The sequence below is a fragment of the Bidens hawaiensis genome, unplaced genomic scaffold (assembly GCF_021521415.1).
Source record: "Bidens hawaiensis isolate Kalapana, Puna unplaced genomic scaffold, B.hawaiensis_p1.1 tig00041152_1, whole genome shotgun sequence".
NCBI classification, from domain to species: domain Eukaryota; kingdom Viridiplantae; phylum Streptophyta; class Magnoliopsida; order Asterales; family Asteraceae; genus Bidens; species Bidens hawaiensis.
The window spans coordinates 129,770-155,326 of NW_027497275.1; the positions used below are offsets into that span (position 1 = coordinate 129,770).

Genomic DNA, 25,557 nt, shown 5'->3' on the forward strand with positions numbered 1-25,557 from the left:
CTCGACATTTCCACCTTAGGTTGCGGTGTGACAACATTAATGACGGATTTGGTTCAACATGCTTGGATGGTTCGAAGGATTCGAAACAAAGATGAAAATGAAAACTATGATGAAGACGGAAATGAGTCGTTAGATGAAAACGAACTTAAAGATAAAGGCCAACAAGACACAAATGAAGATGAAAACGAGTAGTATTTATGTATTTTTTTAGATTAATTTTCATTTTTTTAAAATTATATTGTGGTTTTTAACTTTTAATGTAAATGTCAGTTATTTAATGAAATATTATTTGTTTTAATTTTATTAGAAATTTTGGAAAATAAAATAGAAAAAAAAAGAGTACTAATTATAGGGACTTTATATCACTATACCACTTTATACAAGAAGCCTCAACTGACTAATACGTCATGTGTCGAAAAATGCCTGAAAATATAGCTTAACCCAACTACGACTACACATGGTATAAACTTGTTATCAACAAACTTTTACTTAACTATGTATTTCAAGACGTTGGTAAATCATATGATATTATTTTCTAAACTACATATAGGCATCTTTCTTCTTTTTCTTTTCTTTAAACGCTACTCTAAATTTTGATACTTTAGTCCTGAGTCACCTACCAACCCCATCAAGGAAGAAACCTAGTATTTTGTGGAAAATCACCATTGAGGTCAAGTTTCAAATCAGAGAACTCAAGAATCACAAGCTTTAACCATCACTCACTGTCATTAGACTAAAAGGTCAATTGCACACATACGACATCTTTACACCATTATTTTGATATGTTAGAAATCCAATTCAACTGAACCCATTCCGATCCAAAACCGGTCCAGTGCGAAACTCGTGTCTTCCCGAAACCCGAATCGAACCCGTTCTGATTTGAACCCCCTCCCATGCAAACCCAAATTTCGTTCCGAACCGAAACCTTATCCGGGTCCACATTCTGATATGAAACTTCTCCCGACTTGATTTATTTGAAAGGCCAATACTAGTAAAAATGAAAAGGGACAACTAGCAATAAGCCCGAACATACAGAAAAATTAAACAAGTAACCGAGTACAAAAACAAAAGGAGCCGTCCCGGCTTGATATCTAATCCGAATCAAACCCGCTTCGATCCAAAACCCGTGCCGACATGAAACACGTTCCAAACCGAACCTGTTCCGCTCCAAAAACCTGCTCCGTTTGTTAATTATTTTATCCACAAAGAACGACTTGTTCAACGTCTTAACAAACCCTCGGCACCTCTTTTCTTTCCAGGCGATTATCTACGGCCATGTGGAGAAGAAGAAACTCACTGAGTCAATTCACTCAACTCGCCACATCTTCCAAATTCCATTCCCCTCTCAATATTATTCAACCTAATAATAACAATAATTATTATTATCCTCTTCGTCTATTGCAATTGCAAATCTCCGGCCACGGCCATGGATTAATCACCAGATCCAGCTCCACCGTCGTTGACCGAGTCGGAGAAATTGGATCCACTGCTGCGGTCATTGATGCGACGTCGTTCGGGGCGAAGTTTGCTGACGTGGCCAGGCATTATGGTCGGTGTTATTGGGAGCTATCGAAAGCTAAGCTTAGGTTAGTTGTAATTCGTTTTATAATATTATTGTTGGTGATTGTGAATTGCTAATATCTGTGATTGCTATGATTAATTATTTAATTAGGTTATGTAGATTTCTATTGATGAATGATTTAGAGATTTAATTGCTTAGGATTGGTGGAGATGATATTAGTGTTGAACAAATATCTTTCATATTGTTAAAAGAGAAAGTAGAAGGGGCTAGGATTTAATTAATAGTTTGTTATTGTTAATTGTATTTTAGTTAGGGTTTTAGCCCATATTGTTGGTTAAAGCCCATGGGCCTTTTATGGGCTGTTAGCTAGGGTTTAGTTGTGTATATATAGATGTAGTTGCTTATGTATTCAACACACCTTCAAGTAATAAACATTACTTTACTACAACCATTTCTTTACATGGTATCAGAGCTACGGATCTCGATCCAAACCCTAGCTGCCACTTAATCTGAACCGAACCAGCCGGCCCTAGATCTGAAACCGAAACCGAACCTCCTGTCCAGATCTCGAAATCTTTTTTCGAGACATATTCCGCCGTCACCGCCTCTCTCACTGTCACCACCAACCTCCGATCAGCAAACCCTAAAATTCCGACACCGATCCGCCGCCGCACGCGCCCCAAGCGCCTCCTTTGCTCCGCCACTGCCCTCCACGCGCCGCCGCGTGACGGCGCGTGCACCTCCCTCCGGCCGCCGTCCTTTTTTCAGGTTACTTATTTTTTGCTTCCACACCACCCTGTGTTGTTAGTTTTTCAATTCGGGACCTTTTAGTTTTCTGTCTCAGTTCGCGTGTGTATTCGTTCGAATAAAAAACTTTCAGATCCAATGGCTGATAAATAGGCTTCAGAAACTCAGATTGCTCCAGGGATTATTAATTATTCAGCTGTTCTTCGCATTCCGGTCAAACTTGACTCAAAAAATTGGGGTTCGTGGAGTCTCTTTGTCCAAAAGGGTCTTGAAAGTATGGACAAAGACGATCATCTCACTAAACCACCCCCGGACCCGATTACCAAAGAATGGAAAATTGATGATAGCAGAATCTTAATGGCCCTATGGAATGCTATGGATACACAAATCCTTACTATTGCTCAAAACTTTTCCACCGTAAAGGAAATGTGGGATCACCTCTCTTCATCCTTTTCGGCTAAGGAGTCTATCTCTCATGCTTATTCTGTGGTTCAAGCCTATGGTCGGGCCGAGCAAGGTGATTCTACATTTACCGACTATTTCACACGATTCTGCAAACTCCGAGATGAGCTTCGCACTATGTTTCCACCCACTACTGATTTGATGATTCAGGAGGAGCGAAACGCCAAGATGGATGTCATGACCTTCATTGCCGGAATCTCGCCCAAGTATTCAAGCGCCCGACCCCTACTGTTGAGCAACTCCGCTGCCACATCTTCAGTTGCATCAACCTTTCACCTGTTGCGGGAAATGTATGGTCCTGGTGCAACTCTATCTTCTACTGATACATCGGCTATGTATACATCTACTAGTCGGGGTACTGGTCGAGGTTCTCATATGACCCACAAAAAGGGTATTGGACGGGGAGGTGGTCTTGTTTGTCACTATTGCAAGGAACCAGGTCATACGAAATGGGACTGCCCGAACTGCCCTCCTGGAAGTCAGCCACCTCCTCGTCCCAAAGCTCGTTTGGCTGCCGCTGGTGAGACTTCAGGTCCAACCGCCACTCCCTCCTACACAGTTAGCGAAGAAGACTATTGTCGTCTCCAGCAGCTTCTAGCCTCTCAGACTCCTGCTCCTGTTCCTGCCCCATGTGCCAATACGGTCGATTCAGGTACGCTTCCTAGCCCTTCTTCATCTTGGATTATTGATTCGGGTGCCACTCATCACATGACTGGGAACTCGGGGTCTTCCTGTCCTGTACTGGGGGTTGGATCCATTAACACCACATCCAACTTAAACCTCTCATCTATTCTATATGTTCCTAAATTTCCCTATAACCTTTGTTCGGTAAGCCAACTTACTAAACAACACAATTGCTCTGCTAAACTTTATCCTACTCACTGTATCTTTCAGGAACTAGGGACGAACCGTCTGATTGGCACAGGTTTTGAATCTAGAGGCCTCTACCTCTTAATCTTCCCGTCAGGTCCTACATGTTCTACAGCAACTGCCTCATTGCCTCAGTCAAGGAGGACCACTGTCGGTTAGGTCATCCCTCTACAACGGTTATGAGGCAAATGCGTCCAGATTTACCACTTTCGTCTTTTAATTTTCATTGTGAGTCGTGTCAACTTGGTAAACATACCAGACGTCCCTATCCCCCTAGAGTGTCTAATCGAGTCAGTTTTTGTTTTGAACTTTTGCATTCTGATGTATGGGGGCCATGCCCTACCAAATCTACTTTGGGTTTTGAATATTTTGTTAGCTTTATTGATGACTATTCTCGCACTACTTGGATTTATTTGATGAAATCTCGTAGTGAAATTTTTTCCATATTTCAAGAATTTAATGCTTATGTTCAAAACCAATTTAAAACCACCATTAAAACTTTCCGATCCGATAATGCTAAGGAATATTTTTCCACCGACTTTTCTCCGTACTTGAAAAACAACGGTATTATTCATGAAACATCATGTGCATATACATCACAACAAAATGGTGTGTCTGAACGCAAAAATCGTCAACTATTGGATGTTGCTCGCACACTCATGATCCAATCACGTGTCCCTCATCGTTTTTGGGGAGATGCCGTTCTCACAGCTGCATATCTGATTAACCGTATGCCCACACCCGTTCTTCACGGTAAAACACCGTTTTCTGTACTATGTCCCACTGGTACTCCTTTTCCTCTCGCACCTAAAGTCTTTGGTTGCGTTGCCTATGTTCATGACCATCGTCCGAAAACAATCAAACTTGATCCCCGAGCCCTTCGTTGTATCTTTGTTGGTTACTCACGGGTTCAAAAAGGGTATCGGTGCTATAGCCCTTCTCTTCACCGATACTTTACTAGTGCCGATGTCACTTTTAATGAGCCCTGTCCTTACTTTCCTGAGTGTTCCACTCCTGTTTCTGACCCATTTCCTGACCTCGATATACCCACATCTCCCTTCATCCCCACCATTCCTGTGTCAGTTCCTTCTACCGATCCAATCTCCTCTGATTCTGACCCACCGACAGAATCTCCGCCACTGCTTTTCACATATGCTAGGCGAGGTAGGGGTCAAACATCAGCGACTCTTGAATCACACCCTGGCCACGACCCCGAAATACCCTCCGATACTCCGCCTACATCTGAGCAATCCACACCTCTCACTACTACATCCTTACCCGATCCACCAACCTCTGACACACCTGTTTATGATCCTCCTGGTGCCCCACTTCCCGATATACCTATTTCCTTTCGCAAGGAACCCCGGACATGTACTCGTTACCCAATTCAAGACTATGTTGCCTACATCCACCTATCTCCTGAATCTCATGCGTACACCACTACCCTTGATTCCTACCCGATTCCCAAAAATGTGACGAGCGCTCTCGCTCACCCAGGATGGAGACAGGCTATGGAAGATGAAATTGGGGCTCTAAAGTCCAATCATACATGGGATCTTGAAACAATTCCTAAAGGGAAGCGTATTGTTGGTTTTCGTTGGGTGTTTACGGCTAAACTACACCCGGATGGCTCCCTACACCGCTTAAAGGCTCGGTTGGTTGCAAAAGGGTATTCTCAGGCATATGGCATTGATTACGATGAAACTTTCTCTCCGGTTGCTAAAATGCCATCTGTCCGTATTTGCATCGCTCTTGCTGCCATTAATCATTGGCCGCTCCACCAGCTTGATGTCAAGAACGCCTTTCTTAATGGTGTTCTTGAGGAGGAGGTATATATGGAGCAGCCCCCAGGGTTCGTCGTTGAGGAGGAGGCCTCGAAAGTTTGTAGACTACATCGTTCTCTATATGGTCTTAAACAGTCTCCCAGGGCATGGTTTGGTCGATTCTCTAGTGTCATGGGACAGTTTGGGATGACTCGGAGTGCCTACGATCACTCTGTCTTCTTTAGACACCAGAAAGGGAAGAGGATTATCGTAGTTGTTTATGTGGATGATATTATAATCACAGGTGATGACGAGGTCGGGATTTCCGAACTCAAGCAGTTTCTTCAGTCTCAGTTTCAGGTCAGCGACTTAGGTCGATTGAGGTATTTCCTTGGCATAGAAGTATCCCGCTCTCCACAAGGTATACTTCTCTCCCAACGAAAGTATGTTCTTGATATGTTAACTGAATGTGGCTTACTGGGTTGTAAACCTGTTGATACCCCAATGCTTCCTACAAAGAAACTTCTCCCAAAAGAAGGAGATCCAATGAAAGATCCTGAGCGATACAGACGGCTGGTTGGTAAACTTAATTATTTAACCGTCACACGACCGGATATCTCCTTTACTGTCAGTGTTCTGAGCCAATTTATGGCTACACCATACACCGGTCACTGGGATGCTGCCCTTCGTGTCTTAAGATATCTTAAGACCTCACCTGGCTTGGGTATATTATACTCAGATCAGGGTCATTGTCGTGTAGGTGCCTTCACGGAAGAAGGAGATGGTCGGATATCAGGGTTCTCAAATGCAGATTGGGCAGGTTGTCCAATTTCTCGACGATCTACCACCGGATATTGTGTGTTTGTTGGAGGAAACCTTGTATCATGGAAGAGTAAGAAGCAACACACGGTTTTCCGGTCGAGTGCCGAATCGAAGTATAGAGCCATGGCAGATGTAACATCAGAGATGACATGGGTTCGTCGTCTTCTCAGAGAGCTCGGGGTTGTTTCTAATGACTTGATGAGGTTATACTGTGATAATCAGTCAGCTATTCACATAGCCAAGAATCAAGTATTTCATGAGAGGGCAAAACATATTGAGGTCGACTGCCACCTTATCAGAGATTGGGTAGTAGGCACACAAATTGATCCTCCTTCCATTCAACCAGTTCATGTGAAGACAAATTTCCAGCTAGCAGACATTCTAACTAAACCGCTCCGGAAAGCTCAGATAGATTTTATTTGTAACAAGTTGGGCATGATTAACATCTATGCTCCAACTTGAGGAGGAGTGTTAATTGTATTTTAGTTAGGGTTTTAGCCCATATTGTTGGTTAAAGCCCATGGGCCTTTTATGGGCTGTTAGCTAGGGTTTAGTTGTGTATATATAGATGTAGTTGCTTATGTATTCAACACACCTTCAAGTAATAAACATTACTTTACTACAACCATTTCTTTACAGTTATCTTATTCGTTTATGATTGTTGAATTAGGTTATGCTATTGGTAATATGTAGATTATTATTGGTGAACTAGATTAATGTTGAAAATTTTATTTTTTTCATAAACCAATAGGGAAGGTCGAGTTTGAACAAATATCTTTGATTTGATGAAAAGAAGATAGAAAATAAGTATATACGTGTGAACCTTCAGGTGGGCAAAAGTGAAATTGCACTAATTTTGACATTATTTTACTAATGTCGTGAAATTAACGTTAAAAGTGGCGGAAGGTTAATCAAGCATCATGTGGTGGCGTTGATAGCCGAAAGACAAGGGTACATGCACCAATCGACTGGTGTCCCGATGGTTGAGTGTTATGTGCCTTATGTCCAAGGCTTGATGCAAAACTACTATCGAGCCGGGGGTCTCACTGGAAGCAGCCTTTCTATCCCTATGGGGTAGAGGTAAGGCTGTCTACATCTTACCCGCCTAAGACCCTACCATAGCTTTGTTATTGGTGGGATATACTGAGTACGATGATGATGATGATGATGAAGATAGAAAATAAGTATAACACACGAGTGATTGCTTGTTTTTCTTGGCTAAAGTGTAAGTATTGAACATGACCTCAGTTTCAAAAAGCGAGAAGTGCACAGCCATACACAGGGTCTTAAAACAACGCGCAAAGTGCAAAAGTGCACGATTTTCGTACGTGAGGTACAACTGTGCAAGGTGCTTGTACGTATATATTTTATAGCTTTTTAGCAATCACTTACTTAAAATCTAGCTATAAATTTAGCTGTATTTATGATTTAGTATATAAATATTCTATATGTGTAACCTAAAAAGCTATATGTACAACATCTTAATGCACTAACAAGTAAAAGTGTAGGATCAGTTTTGATAAAAGTTAAAGTTTGAGGGTGAAAGTTGTAATTTAGTTAAAAGATAGGTGAAAATAGAAATAAGAAAGGGGTCATGACTATTTGCATGTGGCTTCAGTTTAGTTGCGGTCTCATTGCAGCTTCTCATTGTGTGGTATAATACAACTGTCAATACCATTTGTTTTTTTTTTTTTTTTTGCATCTTTTTATTAGTATGGATGCTACCTAAAAGAATTAGAACCCCTAAGTAACTTTATAAAGCTGAAACAGTAAATCATTATGATGAAAAGTTTATGTTGCTATGAATCATTATAGAATATATTCTCAGTTTTTTACTTGCACGATTTTCACTAGGTAGGGTCAGCTGGTATTTCTTTCTGTATGCAAGGTCTTTCGAGTTCTTGTGGCTTGTTTTATACGTATCTTTGTTTCTTATCAGAAATTCAGAATAGATGGAAATTTATGATGGTTTTTTTATATATCTTATTTGGTTTTTTTATTACATACTTCTAGCATGCTAGCGGTTGCTACATCTGGAGCAGGCTATGTTCTTGGAAGTGGTAGTACTGTTGACTTAGCAGGACTATGTTATACTTGCATGGGAACCATGATGGTAGCAGCATCCGCTAGCACTTTAAATCAGGTTGGTAAAATATGCTATCTATTAGTCTTTAAAATGCAACTATAAAGTTTGTGAAGTCTCACATTCAAATGTTGTAATAGAGTTTCATTTTGTGCATAACTTATGGAATGCTTATATTATTAATATTTTTTTTAGGGAAAGCCTAACAATAGATCTTAGGGATATCATTAACAACTACTAATGATTTATTAGTATTCTTCTAAGGGAAAACCTAACAATAGGTCTTAGGGATATCATTAACAGCTACTAATGATCATTATTGCTATGATTTTTATTAACCTGTGTTGCTGACTTGCTTCACTGTTTTATTCTCCTCACATTAGTGGCATTTTTTGTATCATTAGTGTTATCATTTTTTGTATCATTAGTGTTATTTTGCTCTTTTTGCATTATATTAATTTCATCTGTGTATTAGGTATTTGAGGTTAAGAATGATGCAATGATGAATAGAACAAGGAGAAGACCATTACCTTCGGGACGAATCTCTATTCCTCATGCAGTTACATGGGCTTCTTCTGTTGGTCTAGCTGGCACAGCTCTATTGGCAAGCAAGGTGGGAAATTGATTTCATATAACCTTTAAACTTTTCATGGAAATTGATTTCATATAACTTTCAAACTTTTCATTAATCGATTAGTTTATATAATTTGTAAGTACTCAATATTTAGAAATATAAATTAACTACTACAAAATGCATCCTTAAAACATTTTCATTGAGATATTTAAAATGTCCAAACTTGAGTATGGAATTTTCGATTGTGTTTTCAGTATTTATGTAAATTTTAAAGTTAATTACTTAAATAATTAAGTAGACATAAAACTAAAGACGCATAAACATAGTTTTTTAGTAATTCGTTTAATTATATAATTATAATTAGTTTGTTTTATAAATAAAAAATAATTTCTGTAAAATAGTATGTATTTAGTTTGAATAAAATAATTTAAGTAAAATAATTGAGTGTTATTGTAAGTTGGTTAGTTTCTAAATATTTGGTAAAAGTATTCGGCGTATAAGCTAAAGTGAAACCAATTTTGGTGTAAATTATGGTTTATGCATTGGAGATGGTCTAACCTGGGTTGGTTTGGCTGTAGTTTATCTTCAAGAAGTTAAATTGGTTTACCTCAAAAGTTTATTAAATGCTTAAAACCTTGGACATGCTTGTTACAGTAAGATTATTATAGCAAGATAGTTTTATTATTTTGTTTAATACATTACTCATTATGAAATTGAAAGATAATGGAACAAGAAAGTAAAAAGGGGTCGGCCCAACGTAACCTTTTTAGACCCATATTAGACACTAGTTTCAATTTCATAAATAAATAATGTTTCAAACAAATAATAAAACTATATGGCTTTAATAATATTACTTTATGTAGTAAAGCAATTTAAAGGTTTTTAACTATTGGTGAGATTTATTCAATACGATGATGATGAAGCATCCCAAAACACTTTTTAGTGACTTTCTTCTCATTTGACCCTGGAGCCCAATGTCAGTTGAGTTCTTGGAGATAAATTGCAACAAAATCAACCAGGTAGCATCTTCGATGCATACATCAAAGTTTAGACGAAATTTGGATTCACTTCGGTGTATACACTAGACAAATGCGCCATATATTTGAAAACTTAACTAATTATATTAGCGTTGTAATTTATTTCAGTTATTTTATTAATAAAACTAAATACATACTCAAGTAAATATTTTTTATTTATAATATAAGTTAATACTGGCTGTATAATTAAAATTATTTACTATAGTAAATAAGTAACCCAATATGCTTATGCACCTTTGATTTTATGTCTACTTAAATTATTTACGTAATTAATTAAAGGTAAAAACGATATAACATAAAAGGATGAGAATATTTTATTTAATACATTAATTGTTTATGTTTATAAAATTGAAAGACAAATGGAGCAAGTGTTAAGGGGTCGGTTCAACCTGGCATGTTTAGACCGATATTAGTAGGCCTGTACGTTCGGTGGGGTGTTCATTTGTTTAATAAAGAACAAAATTTCTTGTTTATTTAGGTTAACAAACGAATATGAACGCATGTCCAGGTCGTTCATTATGTTCACCAACATTTGTTTATTTATGTTTATATTCATCATTTAAAATAGTTACGTTTGTTTATATATTCATTCAAAATCATTATGTTCATTACAATTTAGTCTAATTCTATGAAATTAAAGTATCACCCCTTACAATTTAGTCTAGTTATATTGTTGTCTAGGCCCAATAGATTGATGTCCACGTTTACTTTTGATTGTTGTTTGCTCGGTTATGTTTGTTCATCTACGTTTATGTTCGTGAACCATTCGTTTATACTAACAAAAGAACACGAACATGCTCATGTTAACACGAACAAAAAACCGTGCACGTTTACTTGTTCATGTTCGATCATTTGTTTAGTTAAAGTTTAATGAACAGACAAAAGTTACAAGCCCCGTTCGCGCGGTTTGTTTAAAAGTCTACGTATTAGATATCTACTACTTACCCTCCCCTGCTATTTTTATTTAGTTTTTATTTATTTTATTTTATTTCCTATTACTCTACTTATAGCTTTGCTGTTGGTGGGACTTAGCTGGTTATGATTGATTGATTGATATTTTATTTCCTGATTTTGCCACCTGTATCTGCAAGATTTGTGCAGGCTAATTTATTGACAGCTGGACTTGGTGCTTCCAATCTTTTTCTCTATGCGTTTGTTTACACACCGTTGAAGCAGATACATCCGGTGAATACTTGGGTTGGAGCTGTTGTTGGTGCAATTCCTCCTCTTATGGGGTAATCTTTTTTTTTTTATTAAGTAACCACTCGATAAACGAATAAACTCTCTTGAATAATAATTTTCTCCAATATCGACAGTATGTATACCGTTTATTATGTTTCAAGTTCCGTATTCTTATTCTTCTTTCTTTCACATCAAAGGTGGGCTGCAGCTTCAGGTCAGATCTCACTCAACGGATGGATCCTTCCTGCTGCACTGTATTTTTGGCAGTTACCACATTTTATGGCCCTTGCATATTTGTGCCGTGATGATTATGTAACTGGAGGGTATGTTACCAACTAAATCACTTTTCAACTTGTTTTATTTTTCTGCATCATCGTTAGTTTTTTTTCTTTTCTTTTGTTTTTAATGCAATGAGAGGTCAAATGGTATGGTTAGAAAAATTAAATTTGTCGATTTCTTAAACAGTTAGATGTTTAAGTTACTTAACAAGAGCGTCTTTAGCCTATAATGTTTTTTGTACTTTAGCGTTTTTAATTCATTTAGTTAGGGTGGGTTTTGGTTTTTGAACTTTCAAATTTGTGTTCATGCGTCTCGTACATGATTGTGCGTCTACATTATAACATGCATACGTACATGTACAGTGTCTTTGTGTGTGTGTAATTTGTTAACTTTTATGTAAATTTCAGGTTTAAGATGCTCTCGTTCGCTGATCCTTCGGGTAGGAGAATAGCCTTGGTGGCTTTGAGAAATTGCATATATTTGATTCCATTGGGATACTTGGCCTATGATTGTAAGTTTGCTATCAACTATGAAATCTGTAATTTGATTAGATAGATTCAAAACTTATAATTTTCTAGAAACAGTTAGCACATATCAGCTTGTAAATGAATGCGAACGGAACATGTTTGTGCTGGTTCGTTTAACTTTAAGCAAACAAGTGATTGAACACGAACAACTAAATGAACATGGTTTTCTTGTTCGTGTTCAGCTGTTCGCTCATTAAGAAATTGAATGTGTTAGTTTTCGTTTATGTTAGTTCATTAACAATATAAATGAACTATTCACGAATGTAAAGTTGTTATAGCCAGACTAACTTGTAATGGGTCTGAAAACTTTAAATGAATGTATTGATGCACGTAAATGAATGAACTTAATAAAACGTAAAGTAAAGAACATAGATGAACACAGACAAACAAATTGAATGAACGAACGGACATAACCGTTCACAAATATAAACGAACTAATAAGATGTGTTCATGTTCGTTTGTTTCTTAAATAAACGAACTTCCTGCCGAATGGCATACTGGACATTTGATTCGTTTACAGGCCTAGTCACTGAACAAACTACTCTTGTTTTAATAAAATAATTTACGAGGCTTTGTTTTTTATGACGTGGACTATTTTGCAGGGGGCATAACTTCTGGATGGTTCTGTCTAGAATCAACACTACTGGCTCTAGCAATTAGTGGAACCGCGGTCTCGTTTCTTCTAAACCGTACAAAAACAACCGCCAGAAGAATGTTTCATGCAAGCCTTCTTTATCTTCCCGTCTTCATGTCAGGCCTTATGTTCCACCGAGTTTACAATGACGATCAACATTCACTTGCAATAGAAAACACCAAGGATAATATGCTCATTTCATACCCAACTACCACCCACAAGCAGGAAAGCAGAAATCCCGACAAGACAAAACACGACAAGGGTAATATGGTCGTTTCACGCCCACCTGTGGCGTATGCGTCTGTAGCCCCGTTTCCGTTTCTGCCAGTTCCTATATATGCATCATCTTGAATTACTGCAATGTGTTGCATTCATATACACCATCTCATTTACGAGATCATTGTAGAAAGGTAACTTGTAAAAGCGATTTGCTACGGTTTTAATATAACCGGAGTTTTGTTCATTGTAAAATCGGTTTGTTTTTGGGAGATGTGTTTGAAGTCATCTGGAGCTATCTTTTTTAATGTTTTTTAACGGGTCAGATTTGTTATAATTGGTTACGGGTATGACTATACCGAAGCTTTGGCATCCATGATTTGCTGATGACAATGACGACAATGATAATAAATGTGTATATGATTCACATGTTGATGGATGCGTCTGTTGCATTATCATGATACATATTTGGTCATATACTTGTGTTTATGGTATACAGCTCTAGATATATCATATTCATATCAATACTACCTGTTGTTTTATAAAATTTGGGGATGTTGCTTTTCACTAGTGACACCGTCTTATAATCATATCTAGGAGACGGTAAACTGGACCTGTTGGGAAATATTTATAACCCTGACATGCATGGAAAAAGTATTGGGTATTCAAGTCGGGGGTCTAACTAGAAGCAATCTTTCTATTCTCTAAATTTGTAATCAGTTTTAGAGTTACATTTTATTTTTGTTAATAAGATTGAGAGTAATTTAATCCAAATTTATGGTGTATCTTTCGTTTGTGTGAGTTAAATAATTTTATTCGAGTATTCCTACTAGACGTGCACAAAAAAACCGGTTCCGGAACCTAACTGGTGGAACCGAACCGGAACCGGTTCCAGTTCCTACCCGGTTTGGGTATTTTTGTACCTGAAAATCGTACCCGGTTCTCCTATTTGTATGTCTCCATCGGTTCCAACCCGGTTCCTACCCGGTTCTTAATTGTAACCGGTTCGGTTCCTACCCGAAAAAACCGGTTCCGGCGGGTTTTTTTGAAAAGTCAAACACACGTCAGACTAGCCGTTGGAACCGGTTCCAACGGTAATATAGCCGTTGGAACCGGATTTTGAGAGAGAATAGAGCCGTTGTAACCGGTTCCAACGGTAATATAGCCGTTGGAACCGGTTTTTGATCCCCGAAACCTATATATAACTTGTTTTCCACCACTTGTTTCACCACCAAACTCAAAAACAAACTAAAATACTACTCCTTTAGCAAACCCGTTCCGTTACCCCGACCATCCAACTAAATATTATTATGGTACCCATCAAAAAAACTAACAAGAAGGCTAAGAAGAGTGTTTTTGTTGCCCCCGTTCCTGCTACGGAGGACCCAAGGGTTGTTACGGTAGTCAACCATAACCGCAACGAAGACATATGGAAGAATTGGGATTTGATTGTGGATGACGAAGGTTATCAAAAGGCTCATTGCAAACTATGTGGTTCACTATTAAAGCACGATTCCAACTCTACTTTGAGAAAGCACATCGAGAAGCCATATTGCAAGGCGTTGAAAGGGATTGGCGCGACCGATCAAATTGACTTGGGTAAAGATGGTACACTATTTCGTTACAACACGACTCAAGTTCAAGATAGAATGGCAAAGTTCGTTATTCAACGAGGTTTGCCGTTTAACCACTTTAATGACCCGGATTTGACGTCGTTGATTCGAGAAACTCTATAACCGCGATACACACATGTAAGTCGTACTACCTTAAGACGTCATTGTATCAGGTTGTGGGAGTGTGCTAAAAAAGAGTTAATCGAGTCTTTTCATTCTTTAGAAGCCATGGTTAGTTTAACTACTGATGTTTAGTCGGCACCACACGGGTTGCCCAAATCATACATGTAACACCCCGTAACCGCAGCGGAAACGTAAAAGGGATGCGACAGACACCTCTGATATCAACCACATTGTTTATAAAGAAAACCGAATGCATTAATATACTTTAAAATTACATTATCTCGTCCTTCATTACCGTCTAGGTGATACACACATCATACAATACGGTTCATAATTCTATCTGTTATAATGTATCCTAACGTCCAGCACGCAAACCTTACACACATCAAGCACTTAACACGTAATCAATCACTTTATCTTAGTTGTACCTGAAAAGCATGTGAGAAAACGGGTCAACTACGAATAGTTGGTGAGTTTCACTAATTTAAGTAAACCATAACAAATCATTATATTAATCATAAATAAGCGATGTAATTATGCTGAGCCCACAAGTGAAAACTCTGTTAATCCCAAAACATATCGATTAACCTCCGGGAACTCTGTTACCCCAGAATACTTCCAATAACCTCTGGGAACTCTGTTATCCCATAAACACATTTAATAACCTCTGGGAACTCTGTTACTCCAGAAACACATTTAATAACCTCTGGGAACTCGGTTACCCCAGAATACTTCCAATAACCTCTGGGAACTCTGTTACCCCAGAAACACATTTAATAACCTCTGGGAACTCTGTTACCCCAGAAACACATTTAATAACCTCTGGGAACTCGGTTACCCCAGAACACATTTAATAACCTCTGGGAACTCGGTTACCCCAGAACACTGTTTCGGGCCTCATACTGTTAGCAACTCAGACAATTACCATCTTAATTCATTACCGTACGATTCCCGTACAATAAACATTATATAAATACATTCATTTCCATGCGATTAGCATGTACTTAAACACTTTGATAGAAACATGCTTTCCGCCCCGGGAAAATATTTAAAACAGTTTAGTAAAAAGGGGCTCGTGAAAACTCACCTTAGCACATGCAAGCAGGTAACAACAATCAATATCAATTAACACGTCCAATCTGTAATATGATCCCTACGATCGTTATTATACAATTATTGTTTATATAAACTTTAACCTTATCAATCGGTACATCTGGGGACACTGTTAACCCAGTACTGTACCTGTTCCGGGGGCAATGTTGACCCAGAAATACTTCTCCGGACTCAGATTGTGATGTCGTTTAGAGTTCCACGGTCACAATTTCTATTAGTCGTTTTCTCGTTTTGCGTGCCTAGCACGAATATCCGTTTTATGTTTCAAAAATGAGCTTGGTCACACACGACCCGAAAAATAGTGGTTGTCTGATAATTTAATTTAAAATGTGAAATTATAGCTCGGTTTAGACGTCCCGATTGGCCGCGGGACTCGTTTCCGTCTTTGGCGTACCGGAAATCGATAAAATCGGTTAAAAATACCCAAATCATCCGACTTATTTTCGGATGATTCATTTTTACTTGTTTAACTCAATTATATGAAAATAGTCCATTTTTAAGGTTTTTATATACCAGTCAGCTCGCTTAGGCGAACTTTGCCGGTTTACACGTTTTAAGCTTTAAAAGTTTGTTTTTAAGTTTCATTTAGCACAAATAAATATCCGTTTAGTCTCGGATCTTGAAATTTTGCACAAATCAATTTTTGACAGTAAGTAATTTTATAAAAATATTTCCAGAATTAATTTTTATATTTAACATTTATTTATCTATTTTTAAACGTCATTTAAACACCAAATATGCCGAAAATACCAAATGACTTTAGAAAAATCCCAAATTCTTCTGAGATGACTCTTGTCATCCATATAGTTCCCAGTAATTTTTCCAAAACCAAAATCTTCTTTTAAATGCCATTTTTACTAAAACCGAGCTAGCAATCCCTAGAACTCGTTTAACCGAAAAGCCTACTTAGACTTCTCCAACGGACCTCAAATTTTGTGTGTGACTTATACATGATATGAAAAGCTTATCCACAATTTTCCAGAATTTTTCATGATATTTAACTATTTTTCACCATTTTTGGCCAAAACCGAGCATTAAATTCACCAAATATTCATCCTTCATCCAAAAATTACCAAACATTCACAGAACTCATATTTCTATGTGTTTAACACCTCTGTAAAATTTTGTGGCCTAACTCTAAACGACCAACAATCTGTCCAAAATTCCCAAAACCGAACATAACCGAATATACCTTTCGTTTTCCGCCACTACAAGCTACAAACTCATCTTTCCGCCTTGTCTACCACTAAATACAGAATATACAAACAACATACCACAATACCAAGCAAGTTACACTCACGATCAAGCCATTTCTTTCAAGGTTACGGTTATGATACTAAAACAAAGATTTTAACCGTAAAAATTCGTTTTTGACTCTTTTAACTCCTTTCTTGGACCAAGATCCCTTGTATAACTTGTATACATCACTTGATTATGCAAGAATCGGTTTCCATCTCGGGTTTTCACCCTTTTTCACTTGGAAACTTCCTTTTCTTGCAAGAACACTCAAGAAATGAAGATAAACACGTATATAACACGATCATTACCTCGTTATTCTTGCTAGAATTGTCGGTTTTTAGTTCAAAGGTTGAGAGGAAGTGATGAAGATTGTTGATTGTTGTTTAAAAAAAGAAAATGAAAGGGGTATTACACCCCTATATTCCGATCGGAATCTTGAATGGGTGGGGTGGGATCCACAACTTCATTTTAAGCCACATATTTGGATTCTCGTAATCCGGATAATGTTTTGGATAATCTGGTTCAGTTCGTTTCTCGGTTAAACGTTTAATTCGGCTCAAAACGAGGCCAACACGGTTGTTTTTCGGCTAAAAATGAAATTTATATAAAACCGATTTAAAACTTAAACCATGACATTTATTAACTTAAAACATCATAGTATTAGTTATTACGCATCTTTTTCGGCTTGATCGATCGTCTCTTGCTCGGCTTGGTATTAAAGGTTTCGTTTAACGTACCGACGTACTATTAAATCGAAATCCTTTTTCTGTGCTTTAATCCACTTATCCCGAAGCTTTAATACTTCGTAACATCACTAAATATCATATATCTCGTCTATAATTGAACCCTCGATTCATTCGGGTTTCAATAACTATCGATCGTTTGATCGCATATTCAATACGGTGAATTATATATTCACGTACAATCAATACAATGAACCATGTATTCTCGTATAATTACCATGGTAACTTTTGTACCCGACATTACATATGACGTAACTAACGTCTACCGGTTAGGGTATACCTGGTTTCGTCGGAATCGTTACATTCTCCCCCTGTTAAGAAATTTCGTCCTCGAAATTTTACACGCCCACTATCTCCTTTCGAGAGGAAGGTGGGGGGTTTTTCCTTCAGATTCATCCTCGCGTTATCAAGTATAATCTGGTCTTCGCTGTGAATTCCACTTAATCTTAATAAAACTTGGTATGTCCACACTGTTTAGTTTTCCCGACTATTATTTTTACGGGATTATTTATGATATCAAGCATGTCTTCTATGAGTACCTCTATTACTAGTACTTTCGTTGCCTCATCGCTTAGGCACTTTTCAATCCGTATATATGGCAAAACATCATGTATAGTACTTAGCCCCTAGAGTACTTTAATCGATAAACTAAATGACCAACCATGGAGATAGTTCTCATGGGGTCCAATTTATTAAGAAGCTATTTTCGGTTTTGCCAAACCTCATATCACCTCTCTAAGGTGACGCCTTAAAATACCTTGTCACCTCTCTCCGGCGACAATGGTTTCCTTTGAATGTTGGCATAACTCCTTTGCCAATCACGCGCTGCTTTCAACTTGTCTTAAATATTATAAATCCAATTGGTTGATTCATTAATCAATTCTAATCTTATGGCTTGATTGACGCCCATTATCAATTTAACGAATTGGTGATAATTACTTCACCCATAAAAAGCTTCAAGCTCTCGATGCTTCCTTCCCCGCCTTCCAATAATGGGAGTAGGGTGACTATTTTGATCTGAGATAATTGAAAATGGCACTCCACGACGAGATACCATTTCACCATTAGGAATTTAGGCAAGAATTCATTGTGGTAATCGTCATAGATTGGAATGAAATGCGAGGATTGGTTAATCGATCCGCGATTACCCAGTTTTCCTCATGCCTTTGATATATCTTGGGAATTTGCATCCCGAAATCCAATGTAATTTATTCCCACTATCATTGGCGACTTTTCTGTTATTGTGGCGTTCCCAAGGGTTTTCGGTATGCAGCCTTATCTCTTGTATAACTTAAATTTTCACCAACATACGTAACCATATCTTTCTCCACTCTCGGTCATTAACAAAATCTTTTCAGAGATCTGTATCATCAATAGTCAAATCCGATCCCGGATGTATGGATTATTTCGATCTATGCGCTTCGTCAATGATTAATTCACGAAGGTCATGGAGGGTCGGGATCCAAATCTGATTTTTGAAGTGGAGAATTTCGTGCACGCGTTGTTCGAAATTCTTCTCATTGCCGTAAAGTTCCTCCTTTTCCAATTGTCCCTCTTTCAACGCCTCACGTTTAGCGACTCGAATCAGATCCGAAAAGTTCGACTGGACTATCATCCCCAACGCCCTCATTCGCAATGGCTTAACCCGATCTTTCCTACTAAAGGCATCGGTTACGACGTTAGCCCTGCCGGGTGGTAACGGATGTCACAGTCGTAATTGTTTAACAAATCAACCCATCTTCGTTGCCTCATATATAGTTCTTTCTGATCGAATATGTGATGCAAACTTTTATGATCGGTGAAGATGGTGCACTTCGTATCGTAGAGACAATGTCTCCACATTTTAAGTGCATAGATAACCGCTCCCAGTTCTAAGTCGTGAGTAGTGTAATCTTACTCGTGTACTTTTAACTGTCGGGAAGTATAGGCTATGACCTTATTATACTGCGTCAACACGCATCCTAATCCTCTACGCGACGCGTCACAATACGCGACAGAACCATCGTCTCCATCGGGGAGACTTAAAATCGGCGCTTGGTACAATTTTAACGGTTTCTATCTTATTTGGATCTTTGCGTAATCCTTGTTGCTTTACAACATGACCATGGGATTATGCTCTCTTTATTCAAAATCACATTTCGAAAACTTCGCGTATAGCTCATCTTGCTTTAACACTTCCACAATTTTTCCTTAATCGTCGCTCGTGCTCTTCTTTATGTTGCGAATATATTAAAATATCATCAATGAATGTTATGACAAATTTGTCAAAATAAAGTTACAGACTCGGTTCATGAGTTCCATGAATGCTGCCGGCGCATTTGTTAGCCTGAACGGCATGAATAAGAATTCACAATGGCCGTACGAGTCCGAAACGCTGTTGTTGCAACGTCCCCTTCTTGGATTTCTCATTTGGTGATAACTATAGCTAAGATCAATTTTTTTTTTTTTTCTAAAGATAAATCGCCCTTTGCAGTTGGTTAAACAGATCATTTACTTCGAAGAAGTGGATACCTATTCTTGATCGTCACTTTATTCAATTCTCCCTACTCGATACATATCCTAACACTTTCGTCCTTCATTTCCCAAATACACCGGTGCACCCCACGGCGACTAACTAGGTCGTATACAACCTTTATCCAATAATTCTTGCATTTCAGTTGGCGCAAGTCGGTAAGATGCTTTAGCAACAGGGCCAGCTTGAGGTATTAAATCGATTCTGAATTCGACCTGTCGGGTTGGCGGTAATCCAGGAAGTTCTTCTGGGAGAACTTGTGGAAACTTGCGCACCACCGGGATATCTTCTATATGTTTTCTTTTAAATACTTTGGCAATCACGTTTGTCAAATACACCACGTCTTCTTGTCGTAAATATTATAACATCTCAAGATGAGATTAGAGTGGTAACATAATACCGTACACTTTTCTCTGTATCAAATCGCTTCATCGTCCGAAGGAGATCTTCTAATCGTCTTCTTTTCATATTTGATTTCAGCTTCATGTTGAGTTAGCCAATCCATGCTAACTATTACGTCAACACTTCTTTACTTTACTGGTCGTAGGTCAATAAGGAAAGGTTAATCGTTCAGAATAATAGGACAATTCCGAACAATTTAGTTAACCATTAGGGATTTACCATTAGCGATTCTACAGTATAGGGTTCTATAATTTCACTTAATCGGTATCTTTCCCAATAATAGGAGGTTAACGGGAACTAACTTCTATTGACGACCGTAAAAATTATCACTGAAGTCTATTGATTTAAAACTACCACATACTTAACACCACCTTTGGATCATGACGTGCTTTATTCAAATTACTCACAAGAGCACGGCTCCTTGCTTGATCAGAGGTTGATGCTTGTCATGAGGTTCATCTTCCAACGACACCTTGGTTCAACTTTGGGCAATTTCTTTTGAAACGTTCGGTACTGCCACATTCATAGCAAGTACAACTGTTTGGCATAAATTGATTTCTTTGGGTGGATTGTTATTGGAGTTGTTGGGTTCGGAGTGGTCGTACAGGGATGGGTTGGGGGTTGTCGGTTCACAAGGCTTCAATTGGTTCTACAATTGGGGCATTACGTACATCTTTACTACACATGTGGCCCACTATCACTCGACATTCTTCTTCCTGCCGATAACCATATATTTTCCACATTCAGGGAAGGACCCTTTATGCGGTTCATGGTTTCACACCAGAACTAGTCTTAGTATAATTCTGGGTTGTAGGACATACCTACTTATTCACAAGTCTATCTTGCACTATACCTTTATCATTTCCCTTCTTTAACACTCGACGTCTCACCTAACGTCCTTCCATTCCGCTTCCCATAAAGTCAAATATATCAATGCTGGCTTGTGCCACAACCCTTCCAAAGGTTGTATATATTTTACAGGGTTGACTATACTCCTTATCGATGGAGTTAGTCCCCAATCTAGCACTCACTTTGCTTTGTTTCAGGAGTAATTAGCCATGCTACCAGACATGACAATTCCTTCAAACGATTTGCGTGTTCTAAGTGATCAGCACACAACATTTCTATCTTTCATGGCTCAGTTTCCAATCTCTGAGTTTAATTACTCGAATAAAAATGCTCTAGCACAAGAATTTTAAATCCTGACCATATCATCTGAGTAATAATTTTCCAACTATAATTTTTGTACCATCGTGTTCCATCACGATACAACATAATCTACCAACATATCTGTAGCATATTTCACTACACAATATTCTAGACTCTTACCAATATCCTTAACCATTTCGATCTTTTCCATCCACTCGCTAATCTATTCCTCCCTTTACCATCAGTAAACTATTAATAATTTCCTTACCACAAACAACAAACATATCCTTCATACCGGATCTAATTCATTACGACTACTATTCATGTTTAGTTTATAACTAATACTTGTAGTTATAATAGCATTCGGTGTAACATTTTCACTCTTAGTAATTACATTAAGAGTTGAAATATTCATAATCATGTGATTGCTCGATCTATAATTCTGCGATCACATTTGCATCAACACTAGCAGTGAACAGTGATACGACATTCGGTATCATCATCTGCTATCTTTGAGCAATCAACTGAATCATATCAATCTCCATCATTGGAGTTACTCTTTTTATGTCATTCTGCCGTACTCGTCCCGTACGCAGTAATCAATACTAATCTCACCGTATAACTCGTTACCAGTTCAACCATATCAGCAGGTACACATACACACCAAATATTATCACATATATTACACATACCGGCATCTAGTATATATGTCCCACAAATATAATAACATATGGACTTAATCTGACATCGGTTAACGTTTAAATATGTTTCATAACCCTTGTCACCAACTGACATATAGACCTTTCTCAACAAAGATCAATGTTTAATATGCTCGATTTCAATATCCTTTTGCATGTCAGCACAACCGATACATGCTCACCGTGAGCACCGAACGATTACGTACCACGGAGTTATAATATCCGTGTCTATTCGTATATCCGGCATACACAGTATACCTCCTACGAACGAACAACCAACTATGCCATAATGATTCCAACACTTCTTTGTGTATAGGTAATCATTCTATTCGAGCATACATGGGTGTAAACATCTAACGGATGTAAGGATAACATAGGAAGTTATTAGAATAGGCGGTACCGGTGTTGGTAGGGTATGGTATTTATCAATTTTTGGTTGGGAGTGACGGTTACTAGACATTTCTGGTTAATGGCAAACGGGAGATTTGATTTGGTACCATCATAACTATAACCGATAAGTCCGACTTATCACCAACCGATGCCCTAAAAATTTCAGCATCCTCGGTACTTTTTATTATCACATCCCCCGGTTCCTTATCCGGGTCTTATTTCCCAATACTTGAACCCACAAGATATGCACACGTATATATATATATATACACATTAGCACATATAAATAATATTAAATACTATACACATATGTTGCCATTTTTACCTATTAATGTACCCCGCGACATTCCCCTGAATTCCCTCGTGCGGACAAGTCTGTTATTATGTTCCGGACCGTAATAACTCACTTGTCCATCCAAGTTCATCCAGACCTCGTCACTATAAATTATTAGTTGATATTCAAATCCTATAACACTTGAGCTACTGGTTATATTTTAGGTATCTTTTAAAGACATCCTAATTCTTTTATAACCAATGGCTCTGATACCAAGTTCTGTAACACCCCGTAACCGCAGCGGAAATGTAAACGGGATGCGACAGACACCTCTGATATCAACCACATGGTTTATAAAGAAAACCGAATGCATTAATATACTTCAAAATTACATTATCTCGTCCTTCATTACCGTCTAGGTGATACACACATCATACAATACGGTTCATAATTCTATCTGTTATAATGTATCCTAACGTCCAGCACGCAAACCTTACACACATCAAGCACTTAACACGTAATCAATCACTTTATCTTAGTTGTACCTGAAAAGCATGTGAGAAAACGGGTCAACTACGAATAGTTGGTGAGTTTCACTAATTTAAGTAAACCATAACAAATCATTATATTAATCATAAATAAGCGATGTAATTATGCTGAGCCCACAAGTGAGAACTCTGTTAATCCCAAAACATATCGATTAACCTCCGGGAACTCTGTTACCCCAGAATACTTCCAATAACCTCTGGGAACTCTGTTACCCCATAAACACATTTAATAACCCTGGGAACTCTGTTACCCCATAAACACATTTAATAACCTCTGGGAACTCGGTTACCCCAGAATACTTCCAATAACCTCTGGGAACTCTGTTACCCCATAAACACATTTAATAACCTCTGGGAACTCTGTTACCCCAGAAACACATTTAATAACCTCTGGGAACTCGGTTACCCCAGAACACATTTAATAACCTCTGGGAACTCGGTTACCCCAGAACACATTTAATAACCTCTGGGAACTCGGTTACCCCAGAACACTGTTTCGGGCCTCACACTGTTAGCAACTCAGACAATTACCATCTTAATTCATTACCGTACGATTCCCGTACAATAAACATTATATAAATACATTCATTTCCATGCGATTAGCATGTACTTAAACACTTTGATAGAAACATGCTTTCCGCCCCGGGAAAATATTTAAAACAGTTTAGTAAAAAGGGGCTCGTGAAAACTCACCTTAGCACATGCAAGCAGGTAACAACAATCAATATCAATTAACACGTCCAATCTGTAATATGATCCCTACGATCGTTATTATACAATTATTGTTTATATAAACTTTAACCTTATCAATCGGTACATCTGGGGACACTGTTAACCCAGTACTGTACCTGTTCCGGGGGCAATGTTGACCCAGAAATACTTCTCCGGACTCAGATTGTGATGTCGTTTAGAGTTCCACGGTCACAATTTCTATTAGTCGTTTTCTCGTTTTGCGTGCCTAGCACGAATATCCGTTTTATGTTTCAAAAATGAGCTTGGTCACACACGACCCGAAAAATAGTGGTTGTCTGATAATTTAATTTAAAATGTGAAATTATAGCTCGGTTTAGACGTCCCGATTGGCCGCGGGACTCGTTTCCGTCTTTGGCGTACCGGAAATCGATAAAATCGGTTAAAAATACCCAAATCATCCGACTTATTTTCGGATGATTCATTTTTACTTGTTTAACTCAATTATATGAAAATAGTCCATTTTTAAGGTTTTTATATACCAGTCAGCTCGCTTAGGCGAACTTTGCCGGTTTACACGTTTTAAGCTTTAAAAGTTTGTTTTTAAGTTCCATTTAGCACAAATAAATATCCGTTTAGTCTCGGATCTTGAAATTTTGCACAAATCAATTTTTGACAGTAAGTAATTTTATAAAAATATTTCCAGAATTAATTTTTATATTTAACATTTATTTATCTATTTTTAAACGTCATTTAAACACCAAATATGCCGAAAATACCAAATGACTTTAGAAAAATCCCAAATTCTTCTGAGATGACTCTTGTCATCCATATAGTTCCCAGTAATTTTTCCAAAACCAAAATCTTCTTTTAAATGCCATTTTTACTAAAACCGATCTAGCAATCCCTAGAACTCGTTTAACCTAAAAGCCTACTTAGACTTCTCCAACGGACCTCAAATTTTGTGTGTGACTTATACATGATATGAAAAGCTTATCCACAATTTTCCAGAATTTTTCATGATATTTAACTATTTTTCACCATTTTTGGCCAAAACCGAGCATTAAATTTACCAAATATTCATCCTTCATCCAAAAATTACCAAACATTCACAGAACTCATATTTCTATGTGTTTAACACCTCTGTAAAATTTCGTGACCTAACTCTTAACGACCAACAATCTGTCCAAAATTCCCAAAACCGAACATAACCGAATATACCTTTCGTTTTCCGCCACTACAAGCTACAAACTCATCTTTCCGCCTTGTCTACCACTAAATACAGAATCTACAAACAACATACCATAATACCAAGCAAGTTACACTCACGATCAAGCCATTTCTT

The 25,557-nt window shown here is 37.9% G+C and overlaps 1 protein-coding gene across 1 annotated transcript; it reads left to right on the plus strand.

Annotated features, from left to right (window-relative positions):
• Nucleotides 1-1,155: 1,155 nt before the first annotated feature.
• Nucleotides 1,156-13,157, plus strand: LOC143592681 (protoheme IX farnesyltransferase, mitochondrial-like). Its single transcript, XM_077072548.1, has 7 exons — nucleotides 1,156-1,586; nucleotides 8,200-8,329; nucleotides 8,745-8,882; nucleotides 10,982-11,115; nucleotides 11,260-11,385; nucleotides 11,749-11,852; nucleotides 12,471-13,157. The coding sequence occupies exons 1-7, from the start codon at nucleotides 1,276-1,278 to the stop codon at nucleotides 12,851-12,853; spliced, it is 1,326 nt and encodes a 441-aa protein (XP_076928663.1). The 5' UTR covers nucleotides 1,156-1,275; the 3' UTR covers nucleotides 12,854-13,157.
• Nucleotides 13,158-25,557: the final 12,400 nt, after the last annotated feature.

Coding starts and splice junctions, on each gene's coding strand:
- LOC143592681 (XM_077072548.1), top strand. CDS start 1,276: ATGTGGAGAAGAAGAAACTCACTGAGTCAATTCACTCAACTCGCCACA. Junction 8,330..8,744: donor CCGCTAGCACTTTAAATCAG/GTTGGTAAAATA, acceptor TCTGTGTATTAG/GTATTTGAGGTTAAGAATGA. Junction 8,883..10,981: donor CAGCTCTATTGGCAAGCAAG/GTGGGAAATTGA, acceptor AGATTTGTGCAG/GCTAATTTATTGACAGCTGG.